General features: G+C 54.7%; 1 protein-coding gene across 1 annotated transcript; it reads right to left on the reverse strand.

Annotated features, from left to right (window-relative positions):
• Positions 1–2,779: 2,779 nt before the first annotated feature.
• On the reverse strand, positions 2,780–4,562 carry POU3F2 (POU class 3 homeobox 2). The gene has a single exon (XM_013175554.3). It carries the CDS (start codon positions 4,455–4,457, stop codon positions 3,072–3,074), a length of 1,386 nt encoding a protein of 461 aa, XP_013031008.3. The 5' UTR covers positions 4,458–4,562; the 3' UTR covers positions 2,780–3,071.
• Between the last annotated feature and the right edge of the window lie 10,817 nt (positions 4,563–15,379).

Raw genomic sequence — 15,379 nt, forward strand, 5'->3', positions numbered from 1 at the left:
TTACTTTAACATAAATATATAAGGATCTCTGCGTTTTTATTTTTCCCCACAAGCACATCCAAATGTACCAAAACAAAGTATTTTTTTAAAGAGACTGAACCAAAAAAAATTACATCCCATATAGATTTTGTTCACCTACTCATTTAAAGCTACAGAAAAACAGTTTCCAGAACCTGTTTGCTTTGAAAGAAATAAATATACATTGAGGCAGGCCACTTAAAAATGATATGAAAATATTTCCCTGGGTAGCATTTAAAAAAAAAGAAAAAAAGAAAAAAAAAGGAAAAGAAAAATAGACAAAGAAAACATTGAAACTATTTCTGCATTTCAAAGGACAAATATTAAACATATATACATAGTGGTAAGGTTTGCGTGGTAACTTTTTTTTTTTTTTTTTTTTTTTAGTAAACCTATTTGGAGTTTGAGGCTTTTCTCAAACCTCCTCTAGACTCCGTTTTCTGACCTTACACACATATTAATAAGCGTCTGAAAGTTCATTTCCTCCCTTTACCACTGGATCTGCCCTGATCTGATTCACTTCACTAGGCGCTAGTCCTCAACACTTTAAATAACAAGCAGCTCAATACACCCAAAAAAAAAAAAAAAAAGAAAGAAAAGAAAAGAGAAAAGCTCGGTGCCCGTATCTTTGTAACAGTTGTTGGAAAACTAGGAAAAAGGCTACTGCATGTGCCTCTCAGAAATCATCATCTGTCTTACCAAGAAGAAAGAAAGAAAGAAAGAAAGAAAGAAAGAAAGAAAGAAAGAAAGAAAGAAAGAAAGAAAGAAAGAAAGAAAACCAAATGTCACAGGCGCTTTAAAAGACAATGAGAAACGTAGCCTAAAGCCTTAGCTACTGAATGCAATATTTATATGATTCTCTGCAAGAGAACGCTTCCTTGTTTTTTCTCCATAATTGTCCAACACTCACCTAAGTAAACTTTTAGCTTATAAAAATGTTTTGCCTATATAGCACCCATTCGTGCTGACTAAATGATCCCTTTATGAATTTATAACTATCATAGTTTAAAGTTCCTCTAATGTATATGTATGGCTGTGCGTGTGCATAAGTACATAAACACAGAGGCACACGCGCACACATACATACGCTGCTCCGAGTTCCCGCTCCTATGCTTCTCTTCAGAGCTTTTTGTTTTGTTTGTTTTGTTTTGCTTTCCCCGTGGGTTTCCCCCTCTCTCTCTCCCTTTCTTTTTTCTTTTTTTTTTCCTTTTTTTTTTTCCTTTTTCCTTTTTGGAAAGTTAACCGTTTCCCATCAGGGCAATGCCACGAAATGCACTTTAAAACTGTTAACGGGGAGGGGGGGGGGCGGGTGGGTGGGAAGGGTGGGGGGAAGACGAATTGAAAATGGCATTTCTTTCCACTTCACTTCATTCCCCAGTGAAAGACACAAGGCTGCCCGAGTTAAACTCGTCTTTTCGTCCAATAAATTACTCCGCAACCCGGACCGGAGGAGGTGGCGGTGGTGGAGGTGAGGGGGGGGGCTGGGGACGAACAGAAAAATAGAGAAGGGGCAGCGCAGCAAAAAGACGGGCGAGGGGCCGTGGGGACAGGGCCGTGTTCCCACGCGGGTGGGACCCAAGCACGCTGCGTGGGCCCCCCCCCGGCACCGCACCCCCATCGCGGCGGCAGGTTGGGGGGGCTGGCGGCACCCTGCCACCGGGAGAGGCCTAAAGGACCCCCCCCCCCCCCCTTCCCTCTCCAGGGAGCGCCACTTTCTCCGGGAAAACTCTGGAAATGAACTGTGTGGTTTCACCTCCCGGAGCTCCTCCACAATGGGCCCTGCTCGCCCCTGCCGCAACAAGCTGGGAGGGCCGAGCAGCTCTTCCCCCCCCCCGCCCCTCCACTGCGCCTCGACCCCCGCAAACACTGCCTGAAAATGAAGTTTACTTTGTCGGCTCCCTCCCTTCTCCCAAGTCGCCTCTGAGCGAGCGTTTGGGAGAGCCAAGCCCCTGGAGAGAGGAAGCTGGCGGTGCGCAGATATATATATATATATATTATATATATTATATACTATACATATATGTGTCTGCATGTACGTACAGGCAGGCGTGCGTACGTAGGCATACATACAGATATATGCGCTCTTCCTGCTGCAGCAAAAGGAGAAAATAAGCATTACACATATTTAAGAAGACTCGTTTATAACAAAAAGTTCACATATACACATAAAGCAAAGGCTAGAACACAGTAACATATCGTGGACCGGTCACTGGTCGACTAACGCTCACCGTGGAAAATGCAAGTCATTTTCAAAACTAAGGTGGGAAAGGAAGAAAACAAAATGAATCTGTTTATGTAAACTTCGATTTCCTTGCAGTGCAAATCGGTACGGTTAAATACTGCCTACATCAAAAGGGATAGCTTCGCTTTTCTCTTCCTTTTCACATACTCATTCCTACGGGGGATCCACAGAAAATAAACACAGCAGCATGTGCCAACCCCGAGCGACGGTCCGCGATGCCACCTGCCTTTTGTGTCGGGGGGGGGGGGGGGGGGGGCTCCGGGGGGCCCGCGAGGTGGCAGCGCCCCCCACCCCCCCACCCCCGCGTCCCCCCCACCCCATCCCCGTCCTCGCCACCCCCAGGGCCAGGGCAGGGCGCAAATTTTTGGGCCGGCGCGGAGCGGAGCCCCCTGCTCGCCCCTGCCCTGCCGGCCTGGGCGCGATACTCACTGCGCTGCAGCGCACGGGAAGGTCAAAATACCGCCCCGCACCTGCTGCCGTCTAAGGGACAGTCCGGTGCAGGTGCTTTGTCTGCTTTGATTCTCTCTCTCTCTCTCTCTCTCTCTCTTTCTCTCTCGCTTATTTTTTTTTGTTTTGTTTCGTTTTGTTATTTTTTTTTCTTAATTTTTTTTTTGCGCGGTTTTTCTTTTTTTTTTTTTGAAAGACGGGAGAAAATTAAAAAAAAAATAATAATAATAAGATAAGGAGGACGATCACCGAAAGTCGGGGGGGGAGGATGAAGAGGAGGAGGAGAGGAAGAGGAGGAGGAGGAGGAAGAGGAGGAGAGGAGGAGGAGGAGGAGCAGGCGGGGCCGGGCGCCCCCGCCGCGAGTTCACTGCACGGGGGTCTGCACCCCGTGGTGCGGCGGCGTGTCCCTGCTGGCCCCGTACACGTCCTCGGCGCCCGGCAGCGTCCCTCCCGGGGGCGTCATGCGCTTCTCTTTCTGTCTCCTGTTACAAAACCACACTCTCACCACCTCCTTCTCCAGCTGTAGGCTGTCCGCCAGCGAGGTGATCTCCTGGGCCGAGGGCTTGGGGCACTTGAGGAAGTGGCTCTCCAGCGCGCCCTTGACGCTCACCTCGATGGAGGTGCGCTTTTTCCGCTTGCGGCCCTGCGCCGCGATCTTGTCTATGCTGGTGGGGCTGCCCGAGGAGGAGTCCGCCTCCTCCAACCACTTGTTCAACAAAGGCTTCAGCTTGCACATGTTCTTGAAGCTCAGCTGCAGGGCCTCGAAGCGGCAGATGGTGGTCTGCGAGAAGACGTTGCCGTAGAGGGTGCCCAGCGCCAGCCCCACGTCCGCTTGGGTAAATCCCAGCTTTATCCGCCGCTGCTTGAACTGCTTGGCGAACTGCTCCAGGTCGTCCGACGTCGGCGTGTCCTCGTCCGAGTGCGCCTCGTGGTGCGGCGCCCCGGGGGGCGCGGCGGAGGGCGGCGGCGGCGGCGGCCCGGCCGCTCCCGGGTGCGGGCCGTGAGGCGGCGGCGGCGGCGGCCCGCCGTGCTCGGCGCCGTGGTGCGGCGGCCCGGGGGGCCCGGGGGGCGGCCCGGGGGGGCCGGGCGGCTCGTCGTGCGCGTCGCGGAGGCCGTGGTGGTGCAGGGCGGGCTGCGCGGCGCCCAGCATGCCGTTGACGGTGAAGCCGGGCGGCTGCGAGTACAGCAGCCCCGCCGCCTGCCCGCCGTTGGCCGCGGCCATGCCGGGCGGCAGGTGCGCCGCGCCGCCCGCTCGCCACGCCGCCGCCGCCGCCGCCGCCGCCGCCGCCGCCGCCGCGGCCGCCGCGTGGTGCCCGCCGCCGCCTCCGCCGCCGCCGCCGTGGTGCACCAGGTGCGGCGCCCGGCCCGGCGGCGGGTGCTGCGGCGGCGGCGGCAGCTCGTCGCCGCGCCCGCCCGGCTGCACCACGGCCGGCTTGATGTCGGGCTGGCCCAGCGCGCCCGCCGCCCACGGCGCCTCGCCGCCGCCGCCGCCGCCTCCGCCGCCGCCGCCGCCGCCGCCGCCGCCTCCCCCGCCGCCGGGCCCGCCGGGGCCGCCGTGGGACAGCGCGGCGATCCACTGGTGAGCGTGGCTCAGCGGGTGCCCGTTGCTCTGCAGCGCGTAGTCCGCCTGCACCAGCGCGCCCGCGTCGCGGTAGCCGCCGCCGGGCTGCATGCCGCCGGGCGGCTCGGCGTGCACCATGGGCGAGCCGGAGGCGAGCAGGCTGTAGTGGTTGGAGGCTGCGGTCGCCATGACTCGCCGCGCCGCACTGAGCGCGCCGGGGAAAGGCGCCGCGCATTTGACAGCTACTTTTGCGCCTCGGGCGCCGCGCGGCGCCCGCGCCCCCCCGGCCCGCGCGGCGGCGGGGCCCACTGCGAAGGCACGCGCGGCCGCCCCGCCCCGCCGCCGCCGCCCATTGGACGCGCGGCGCCTGACGGACGCGGGCGCCCCTGGCAACCGCCGCCGCCGCGCAAGCCCATTGGGCGAGCCGCGCCGAGAGGGCCCGCCCCCCGCCCGCCCCCCGCCCGCCCCCCGCCGCCCGGCTCTGAGGGGGAACGGGGGCGGCGGCGGGGCCGGGCCCGGGCCCGGGGGGGGGGGGTGAGGGGTGAGGAGCTCCGCGCCCCCGCCCCGCCCCGCCCCGCCCCGGGGCCCGCCCGTTAACGGCTCCTGTTGCTCGGCCCGGCGCGGGGAGCCCCTGGCGAGGCGGAGCGAGGGGAGCGAGCCCCCGGTCCCGGTCCCCATTCCCCGTCCCCGTCCCCGGTCCCGGTCCCGGTGCCGGTCCCGTCCCGGTGCCGGCCGCAGGCTCGGCCGCGGGGCCCGCCGGGCGCCGGGGGTGTGAGGGAGGCAGCCGTGCGCCCGCCGCCCGCCGCGCGGGGCTGACCCGCGGGACCCGCGGTCCCCCGAGGCTGTATGCCCCTTTTCTCCTCCCGCACAAAAGCGGGCCGGAGGCGGCGCGGCGTCTCGGGCGGGCGCTGCGGTGTTGCGGTTCGGCTCAGCCCCTCGCTCGCCGTTCAAAGCAGCTGTTCAAACACCCGGGCTGCTGTACTTTGACGGGAGGAAGGTTTTTCAAACGGCCCCGCAAGCTTTGAACTGACAGCCCTCCTTGATATCTCCTTCGCCGCCGCGCCGCTCCTCCTCCTCCGGCAGCCTCGCTCCGCAGCACGGGGCCGCGAGCACCTCTCGGGGGTCCCCGGCGACCCCCCCGGGGGCAAAAGCGACGAGGAGAGGAAAAAAAAAAAAAAAGGGGGGGGGGGAGAAAAAAAAAACCGCCCGAGCCTCTCCGGGAGAACGGCCGGGCGCAGCCAACGCGAGGCTCCCAGGCGCTGCATGCGAAGGCCGGCTCGGCAGCTCCGTGCTCATTGCCGGGGCGCGTTTAATGCACCTTTTGTGAGATGGGGTTGTTTTGATCTCTGCTTCCTTTTTAACCTTTCCCTGTGAAGTATTCAAGCCCGCACTTCTCGTGTGGCTCTCGCCAGCGCTGCTCCGAGGAGGCTGATTCGGAGGCGAGACCCAAGGCATGAATGAAACTTCAACTTTAAGGGCCTGCGGAGAGACAAAACTGAGGCCGGGGCTTCACAAGTGATTGCTTTAAAAAAAAAAAAAAAAATCCAATCTACACAAAGAGGCAGCTGGCTGCTTTAATGAAAACTGCTTAAAGCTGCAAGAACCGCAGCCTCAGGGATGTATTTATAAGATGACTCAAAAGCTACACTTTCAAGTTGCTTCTCCTCGGGGTAGATATAACAAACACATTTAACTAAGAAATCTAAACAAAAAGGACAGAAATTGATAACTTTGATTGCACGAGCTCACATTACCCATTGAAATTAAAATCCGCCGTCCAAATAGATTTCCCCACCTATCTCGAGACGGAGGAAAATCTCCCCGCACATACGTATATATACATATATATATATCCGCACGCACACATACGGAATATCATCTGTATTTTTGCCCCGCTAGAATACCGATTATCCCAGAAGATAGAAAGGTGTGGAATTTAAAAAAAAAAAGAAAAAGAAAAAAAAAGAAAAAGAAAAAGTTCCCGCAAAGTTTGCACGAGGGTTCATTTCCAGCATTCCCCGCAACTCTATTCTTCCGGCCACTTCATTCACCCGAGACTCTTCTATTTTATCTGCATCGCTGTTTAAACTGGTAGGGTATAATGCTCTAAGTTCGGCATTTGAAATTAAATTATTTGAATTCACGGATATTAATCTTTTCCCTTCATCCTCCAGTTCTGAATCTTGTCATTAAAAATGATCCACCCTTTGTAGTCCGCAAGTGAATATTTTATAGACAGACACCGCTATGAAGACTTCTAACACAACGTCAACCAGTCAGACTTGGCTGGTGCAGGGATTACTTTGAGTAATTTATCAAAGGAAGGCTGCGAAATTTTGAGTGGAGAATATGAGGCCTTGGGGGGGAAAAGAAGCAGAAGAAGCAGGAGGAAAAAAAAAAAAAAAAAGACAAATTCCATCAGTCCACGAGATAAATTCTGGCTGGAGTTAATGCGGCTTGTTTATTGAATCCTCGGAGCCAGACCCGGGCGCGATTGGAGTTTGCCTTTTACTTTCCCCGGCCGGTAAAGGAGCGCCCCACGACGGGGCTTTTGGGGCGTTTCTGCTGGCCCAGGAGCAGGTGGAGGGGAGCAGGGGGAGGCGGCCGAGCCCCTGCGGCAGGCAAAGGGGATTTCAGCGGGCACTTCCCAAAGCCTGCAACGGGGAGCTGTGCGGGACAACATATACAAAATAAAAATAAAGGAGAGAGCAAGCTCTCCATCCCTGTGTGATGCAGCTAACGGTTGTTTTCTTCCTTCCTGCAGCGATCGCCGCCGGTGGAGGCGAGCAGCGCCCCGGGAAGGGCTCAGCCGAAGCGCCCGGGGGCACGGCCCTCTGGACCCCTCCGGCCCCCTCCGGCCCCCTCCGGCCCCCTCCGGCCCCCTTCGGTCCCCTCCGGCTTTGGGGCGCTCTGGGCTGGCGGCAGGAGGAAGGTGGCTCCTCTCCCTCCCCAAACACCCCCCCGGGCTCTCCGGCGCCGTGCTCGCCTCCAGGCCGAAGGGATGCCCAGCCTGGGGGTGCCACCGGGCTTTTCCTCTCCACCCAGCACGGGACACGGCTGGGGGCACCCCGGGGGGACCCAGGGCCGCAGCAGCGCCCCAGAGCATCCTCAGCCCGGTGCAACGGGGGCAGCCCCCCAAAGCACCCGCAGCCCGGCTGGGGACACCCCGCTGCCTCCCCCCGGGCCCGGCCCGGTGCCGGTGAGGCTGCTCTCAGAGCCTGCCCCGGGGGAGATGCAGGAGGGGCCTGGGGGGGGGGGGGTCTGGAAAGTTTCTTTGGCTCGGGGAGGAAGAAGAGGAGCGAGGCGAGCAGGAAGGCCGGGCCATTGTCCACAGAGGGTGCATTTTTGCCAGCCTGGCGTTGGTTGCTATAGTGAGGAGAGAGAGAGAGAGGAGGGGGGGGAGGAAAAAAAATTCAAAAAAAAAAAAAAAAGAAAAAAAAAAGCCCGACCAACCCGAAACCGAACAGAGGAGCACAGTTCGCCTCCCTCCGCGCTCCAGCCGGGGCCGCGCCGCCCGCTCCCAACCAAAATAAGAGCGCGGCCGGGGCTGGCCCGGCGGGGACCCGCTCCTGCCCGCCCCGCAGCCGTCCCGCAGCCGTCCCGCAGCCGTCCCGCAGCGCTGCGGGGCGCCCCGGCTCCCGCAGCCCGGCCCTGCTTCACGCCCCGCAGAGCATCCGTGGCACTGCTCCCGACACCAGCTGCTGGGGGGCCTTTGTGGTCTTTTTTTTTTTTTTCTTTTTTTTTTTTTTTCCTTTTTTCTTTTTTTTGGTGCCTAAATAATCTGCAGAAGGGAGGCTGGCTTGTCCCGATGCAAATGAACGGCTCTTAAATTCGGAGAGAGACTCTTATTTTGCAGCAGTGTTTTTTTCTTTCTTTCTTTTTTTTTTTTTTGTTGCCTCGCTATTGAACTTTGAAAACAGTGCGGCGGGGGGAAGGCGATAATGAAGGGTCTCGGAGGCTTAAGATTTAGTTAAGTGAGTGACTCAAGATGGCAAGAAGAAAGTTAGTTACTTAGTTAATTGGGAATTATTCACCTTCCGAGATCGGCGCCGCAGTTTGTTCAAATGACAGCGCGCACTTGGGGCGGGGGGAAGGAGGCAGGCAGGGCGGGGAGGAGGGGAGGACGCAGATTTCACTTGTTTTTTTCCTTTTTTTTTTTTTTTTTTTTTTCAGGACAAGTTAAATTGCAGCTGAAGGAGAGAGGTCAGTATCTTTTCAAATCAATCTCTCTGTCTGTCTGCCTCTGTCCCCATCTATTCCCTGCAAAAGGAAAAGCTCCAACTTTGTTCCTCCATCTGTTCTGTATCGTCTGCAATCGGCAGTTCTTTAGATTGCATGCACTTTTGCTCCCGATGGAGTGAAACTTTAAAGGTGTACAGTCACTTATCTGAAATAGGGAAAAATAAAAGTCGTCCTTTCCAATCATATAGCACAACTGTTCTCTTCCCGTTCAATTGTTAATTTTCTTTCTTTTTTTTTCTTTCCCTTTTTCTTTCGGTCTCATTTTCGAATTGCGGTTGACAAGTTTTATTTAAAAAAAAAAACACTTTACAAGCCACCACTTAATGCATTATTCACATTTTTAAAAATGCTTGAAAGAAATCACGTTAATGAAGAGAACATTTGTAGTAATTTGGTGATAATTATCAGAATCACCAAATATTCGCAAAGGCTTTAACATTACGTGTTGGAAGAAAAGCAAAACACATTATTTTAATAGTCTGATATGCAAACTATGGACCATTCAATTACATGGCTTAATAATGCATACATGATGTGATCTTGTTATTGGGATAGGAAGGGCTGCAGTAATTCACTCCAAAGACCAAGTGTGCTCTTACATCCAGTAAAATCCATTGCCATGGATCAGGGGGCCCTGCCAAACTACATTTAAGAGAATAAAAATTAATGACTGAGAATTTGAGCGTTAAATTAACATTAATTATATGACCTGCCTGCTGGAAAGATTAAATTTCTTACGCCCTAATTAGATAACGTCTCCTCATACATCAAACAATTTCCACTTCCAGATTTCGGTATTAAAATGCAGAACGGGGCGGCCGGGGCCGTTTGGGCTCCGGAGCCCGGGGCTCCCCGGGGCTGGGGGCGACCCTGCCTCGGGCTCGGGGGGGGCTCGGGGGGGGTCAGGGGGGGATCAGGGGGATTTGGGGGGGGCGCCGAAGGGATGCTCGGACCCGGGTTGAGGCTCCCACGCAGGAGCTGCCGCGGGTGGACGGGGCGAGCATCCCTCGGCGCGGGCGAGGCGGATCCGCGTTTCTTCGCCTCTCTCGCGAAGGGCAGCTTCAGCGGCTCCCCGGGGAGGGGAGGAAATCCCTGGGATACCCCTGGCCCCGTCCCCTGCTCCTGATCTCCCTGGGCTCGGCCGTCACCGTCGCGCCTGGGCGGCCGGAGCGCAGCCGGCGTCCGTCGGGGCCCCCCGACGGCGGCCGGGGCCGGACACGGGTGGGAGCGGCGGGGACACGCGGCTCGGTTTCAGGGCTTCGGGTTTCAGGGCTTTAACCCGGCGTGGCTGCCGCTTCGGCAGGGAGAGAAATAGAGAAATAAATAAATAAACAAACGGGAGGGAGAGAGAGAGAGAAGTGAGAGTGGGGGGGAGCCGCGGGGGGTGCGTGGGAGAGGGCGGCGGCAGCGGGGCGTTGTACCGGGGCCGGGGGCGTTGTACCGGGGGCTTCAGGAAAGCTCCTGTGACCGACAGAGGAGAGCCCTTACCGGGGGGCTGCCGGGGGAGGCAGGGGACGGGCAGAGCCAAGGGTGGGCTGTCGGTGCCCGTGGGTCGACGGGTGGAGGCAGGGGGCACCGCAGCCCCCTCCCCAGCTGGAAGGAACAGGGAGGAAGGGGAGTTGTGGCATCGTAAAACGTTACCTCGTTCTCCTTCGTGTCGTGGTACTACGTAGTTGCTTTTTCAACTCAACTGAAACTCGGTTGACGTTGGCGCTGCGTTGCCGCTCCTCCACGAGCTTCAGCATTTGTCTAAAATGCCCCTGCCTTGTCTGCTAGCGTCTCTCGCTCACTCTCTGGACTGTTTTGATACCAAATACCAAATAACATCCAATGCTAAGTTAAGTTACAGCTTCCAGAAAGCGGGTAGGTGAGGAGGAAGCAGTGGAGGAGATAAGGGGACATGGCCTTGTTCCTGTGCTGCCCCCGAGCTGCAGAAGCACCTCTCTCTCCTTCAGGCACGAAGCTTTAGGCCATGCACCCAATCCCTCCTCCTTCACCAGGCCGGGGCTAAAAACGTGCTACTGTTCTCAGGAGAGTGAGTCTTCCTGGTAAACAGCAGATACACTTCATGCTAAATTTGATGGCAAATAAAGTCTGGCTGACAGCGGGCAAGAGCGCCAAGGGCAGCAGGAGTTAGCAGCACGCAAGAAGTCTGTGGGCTTGAGCAGCATCTCCAGCATCGCATCCACACTCCAGAAACAACCACCTCCTCCCAGAAGCAGCTTCAAAACACGTGTAAAGGAAGCAGATCCAGAAAAAGTACAAAAGCATGTTGTGGCAAGAGGAAAATAAACCCTCATCTCCCCTGCTTGCCACTCCTTCAAGCTTGGCAGTAGCTGCTCCTGTAGCAGGTCACTTTCATCCCTGGTCAAATTTATGTCCCTTCCACCATCTCCTCCCATTGCCTTCAGTGGCCAAACTGAAGGGCCTGGAAAATGCATAGAAGAGGGCAGAGTGATGTTGTGAAGCTGTGCTCTTCAGCTGAAACACACCTGCACTTGTCTTGTTCCCTGGTCATTGCACTGGGAGTGTCATAGCCTACTCGTTACAGTAACTTAAGAGTCTAATATTTTTGTATTAACAGGCAGCTACAGGTGACATAACTGCTTCTTCCCTGAAATTGCAGACGTGGATGTAGTGGGATGCCCCCTTCTCCTCACTGTTGCGATATATGGCTCGGAGTTTAAGGGTAATTTTAAATATTTAGAGGCCTGCACACTTTCTCCCATTCTTCTTAACCCAATGGTTTTAAACAAGCTAAATCACTCTCTTGTTTGGAGAGCAGGACGGGCAGAGGCTTTGGCTCAAGTGCTGCTACGGACGAACTGATAGTTGCACTTCTGCAGCTGCACTTGGCTGTCTGGGGGTGCTGACTCTGGAATAGCAGGGATTGCTATGCCTCTCCCACACACAGCCTGTGAAAGGCAATCAGTCTTCATAGGGAACAGCTCAAATAATTCATGTACCATAATAATTGTATATTCCTGCTAAAGTGACACTGAACAGTCAATTCTTCAAGAAAAAAGATGTGCCCATCACCTTAGATAATTGCTAGCGCTACGTATCTAAAAAAAAAAATCCCTAAACACCACGATGGTACGTATATACAGGCAAATTAGCGATGATTCCTGAACCTAATGCTCCCTGAGTGGAATGGGAGGCTCTTTGCATGTGAACTAGTTCGAGGGAATGAGCCTGGACCCCTCTCCTTTGCCTGCTAGCCCCTTCACGTGGTGAGGGCTTGGTTGTGCAGACCCCCCTGTCATCTGCTGCGCAAACATATGGCTGGTGTTTCCTCAGCAGGGAGCCCCCAGCTGAGATTGCACCTGTGGTATAGTGATTTGCAAGCACAACTAAGCAGAGGTAACCCACCTACGTGCATTGAGTGAGACGAGTTTGCCCACTTCCATTTGCTGCTGCACCGCTGGACTGACTGCGCCTCAGCATAAATTGGTTCAAGGTGCCTTGCTTCAGCAGCCGTGCAGGGGACTGGCTTCTTAGTTATTCTGTAACTCAAAGGTGTGCAAAATAGCTGCCTAACTGGGAATAAAATTATCATAAGCGCAATTATGCCTGTGCTGAAAGGACAAGGTCATAAGAGAGAATCCAAAATGTCAACAGGACCAGTCCATGATGGATTGTCCCAGACAAAGCTGTCCAATGCTATACATCACAAAAAGTTAAAAGACGATGTAATTTATATGTTAGACTCATTGTCAATTCACACCAGAACCCGAGGAGCGGCAGACTCATTCGTAGTACTTGTGGCCATATGGCACGTTTGGGGATGTGTGGTCAGGGTGGTTGGCAAAGCACCATTTTTACCTTTGGTGTGTCAGTAAAGGCTCTTCTGAGCTGACAGTAGCTTTTGCATTTGGCACAGACAGTCCCGGGGCACCCTGTGTCGGTCTACTTTCCCTGCCCTGGCTCCACAGTGACTCGGTATCCTCTAGGACGGGAAGGTCTTCATGCAGCCAAGAGGGTCCTCGAGCCAGCCCTTTGCTCCAGAGTCCTGGCAGTGCTGGTTTGCACCCTGTAGACTGGTGCATCATGGTTAGGCTGGGCTGCTCAGAGGTAACTCAGGGCTTTACTGGGTTCTGCCAGCCCCCAGATGTTTCCTGCACAACATCTTGCAGGGAGGGGATCGAGTGCACCCTCAGTAAGTTTGCAGATGACACCAAGTTAGGTGCGTGTGTCGATCTGCTCGAGGGCAGGAAGGCTCTGCAGGAGGATCTGGATAGGCTGGAGCGATGGGCTGAGGCCAACTGCATGAAGTTCAACAAGGCCAAGTGCCGGGTCCTGCTCTGGGGCGTAACAACCCCAAGCAGCGCTACAGGCTGGGAGATGAGTGGCTGGAAAGCTGCCTGGCAGAGAAGGACCTGGGAGTATTGGTTGATAGTCGGCTGAATATGAGCCAGCAGTGTGCTCAGGTGGCCAAGAAGGCCAACAGCATCCTGGCTTGCATAAGAAGCAGTGTGGCCAGCAGGTCTAGGGAGGTGATTGTCCCCCTGTACTCGGCTCTGGTGAGGCCGCACCTCGAGTACTGTGTTCAGTTTTGGGCCCCTTGCTACAAGAAGGACATGGAGGTGCTCGAGAGAGTCCAGAGAAGGGCAACGAAGCTGGTGAGGGGTCTGGAGAACAAGTCTTACAAGGAGCGGCTGAGGGAGCTGGGCTTGTTCAGCCTGCAGAAGAGGAGGCTCAGGGGAGACCTCATCGCTCTCTACAGGTACCTTAAAGGAGGCTGTAGTGAGGTGGGGGTTGGTCTATTCTCCCATGTGCCTGGTGACAGGACGAGGGGGAATGGGCTAAAGTTGTGCCAGGGGAGGTTTAGATTGGATATTAGGAAGAACTTCTTTTCTGAAAGGGTTGTGAGGCATTGGAATGGACTGCCCAGGGAGGTGGTTGAGTCGCCATCCCTGGAGGTCTTTAAAAGACGTTTAGATGTAGCCCTTAGTGATATGGTTTAGTGGAGGACTTGTTAGTGTTAGGACAGAGGTTGGACTAGATGATCTTGGAGGTCTCTTCCAACCTAGATGATTCTGTGATTCTGTGATTCTGTGATCTTGTGCTCCTCCTCTGTTATTTTATTTCTTCCTTTTTCTTACAGTCATCTTTTACACTAAACTTACATATTTATCCAATAAATTTATTTAAAAAAATATGGTCAACAACCACTCTTTATACATTATTTTGGAAGAGGTCCATGTCCACTGCTGCTGGAAAATAAATAAATTTTAAAATCCACTTGTTTTGGTTTTAAGGTTAAGAAGTAAAGACATCACACTTCTTTGCCTCCTATCTGGATGTGCCCTGTTCATTTTAGGTGGGAATGGTGGAGCTGCCTCTTGTACACACCGATACTCCCAGTTAAAAATTCTTGGTTATAATGTTGTTAGATTGTAGGCCAAGATTTCCTGTTGTCAACCAGAATTCCAGCAATGAGAACAAAGGGCATGGCATCAGAGATCCTTGATTCAAAGAAAAGCCGTTACACCAATTTGATAGGACTGGGAAATGGTAGGAAAGCAGACGTGGGCAGAGTTTTGATCTATGGTGGAACAGAGTGGTGGAGTCCAAGGAGTGAAAAACGGAGTGAGAGGGACTGCTTTCAGACTGAGAAGATATCATGGTGACGGTGCTTGGCTGACTGCAGCAGCAGGACTAGCTCATCAGGCATAGCTGGGGTCTTCAGCTGGATACCATATGTCCTGTAGACACAGTGAGGGTGTAAATTGAGGCCATTTGGAAATTATATGCCTTTGGATTGTAAGCACATTGTGAACACAATGAATATGAATGGCTGTTCCACTTCTAGAAAGGTAGCTCTCCTGGACCTTGCACTGGGACATTCTTATTGTCTTTCGCCAGACTACAAAAGAAAAAAAAAAACACATAGCTAGTGCTCTTTGATTTTAATCAAACATCTTCCCTTCCCTTCCCTTCCCTTCCCTTCCCTTCCCTTCCCTTCCCTTCCCTTCCCTTCCCTTCCCTTCCCTTCCCTTCCCTTCCCTTCCCTTCCCTTCCCTTCCCTTCCCCCTTCCCTTCCCTTCCCTTCCCTTCCCTTCCCTTCCCTTCCCTTCCCTTCCCTTCCCTTCCCTTCCCTTCCCTTCCCTTCCCTTCCCTTCCCTTCCCTTCCCTTCCCTTCCCTTCCCTTCCCTTCCCTTCCCTTCCCTTCCCTTCCCTTCCCTTCCCTTCCCTTCCCTTCCCTTCCCTTCCCTTCCCTTCCCTTCCCTTCCCTTCCCTTCCCTTCCCTTCCCTTCCCTTCCCTTCCCTTCCCTTCCCTTCCCTTCCCTTCCCTTCCCTTCCCTTCCCTTCCCTTCCCTTCCCTTCCCTTCCCTTCCCTTCCCTTCCCTTCCCTTCCCTTCCCTTCCCTTCCCTTCCCTTCCCTTCCCCTCCCCTCCCCTCCCCTCCCCTCCCCTCCCCTCCCCTCCCCTCCCCTCCCCTCCCCTCCCCTCCCCTCCCCTCCCCTCCCCTCCCCTCCCCTCCCCTCCCCTCCCCTCCCCTCCCCTCCCCAGGTAGTTTTGCAGCCAGCAGGCAGGCAGGAAGGTCAGGACCACATCTCCTACCCCGAGCGAAGTGCCTGGGGTAAGTATCTCTGACTACGCAGTGGCTGTTCAAGTTAAGCACAATTAACGTGACGCCCTAGTTAAAAAGCCAGTCATTGCCTGTGAAAAACAACAGGCTTTGTGGATCTAAATTTTGAATGCGGTCTCTCCAGAGCCAATTCAGTGCTAACCACATGCATGCAGAAATTTGAGGCAGTATGGTTTTCCTTCGTTTCTGTTTGCCTAGAAGATCAGAGATCCTGTTTGTATTTTGTTGTGTTTCTGCATTTGCGTCAGGGGCTCTCCCATGTTCTGCTCTTTGCA

The sequence above is a fragment of the Anser cygnoides genome, chromosome 3 (assembly GCF_040182565.1).
Source record: "Anser cygnoides isolate HZ-2024a breed goose chromosome 3, Taihu_goose_T2T_genome, whole genome shotgun sequence".
Classification (NCBI taxonomy): Eukaryota; Metazoa; Chordata; class Aves; order Anseriformes; family Anatidae; genus Anser; species Anser cygnoides.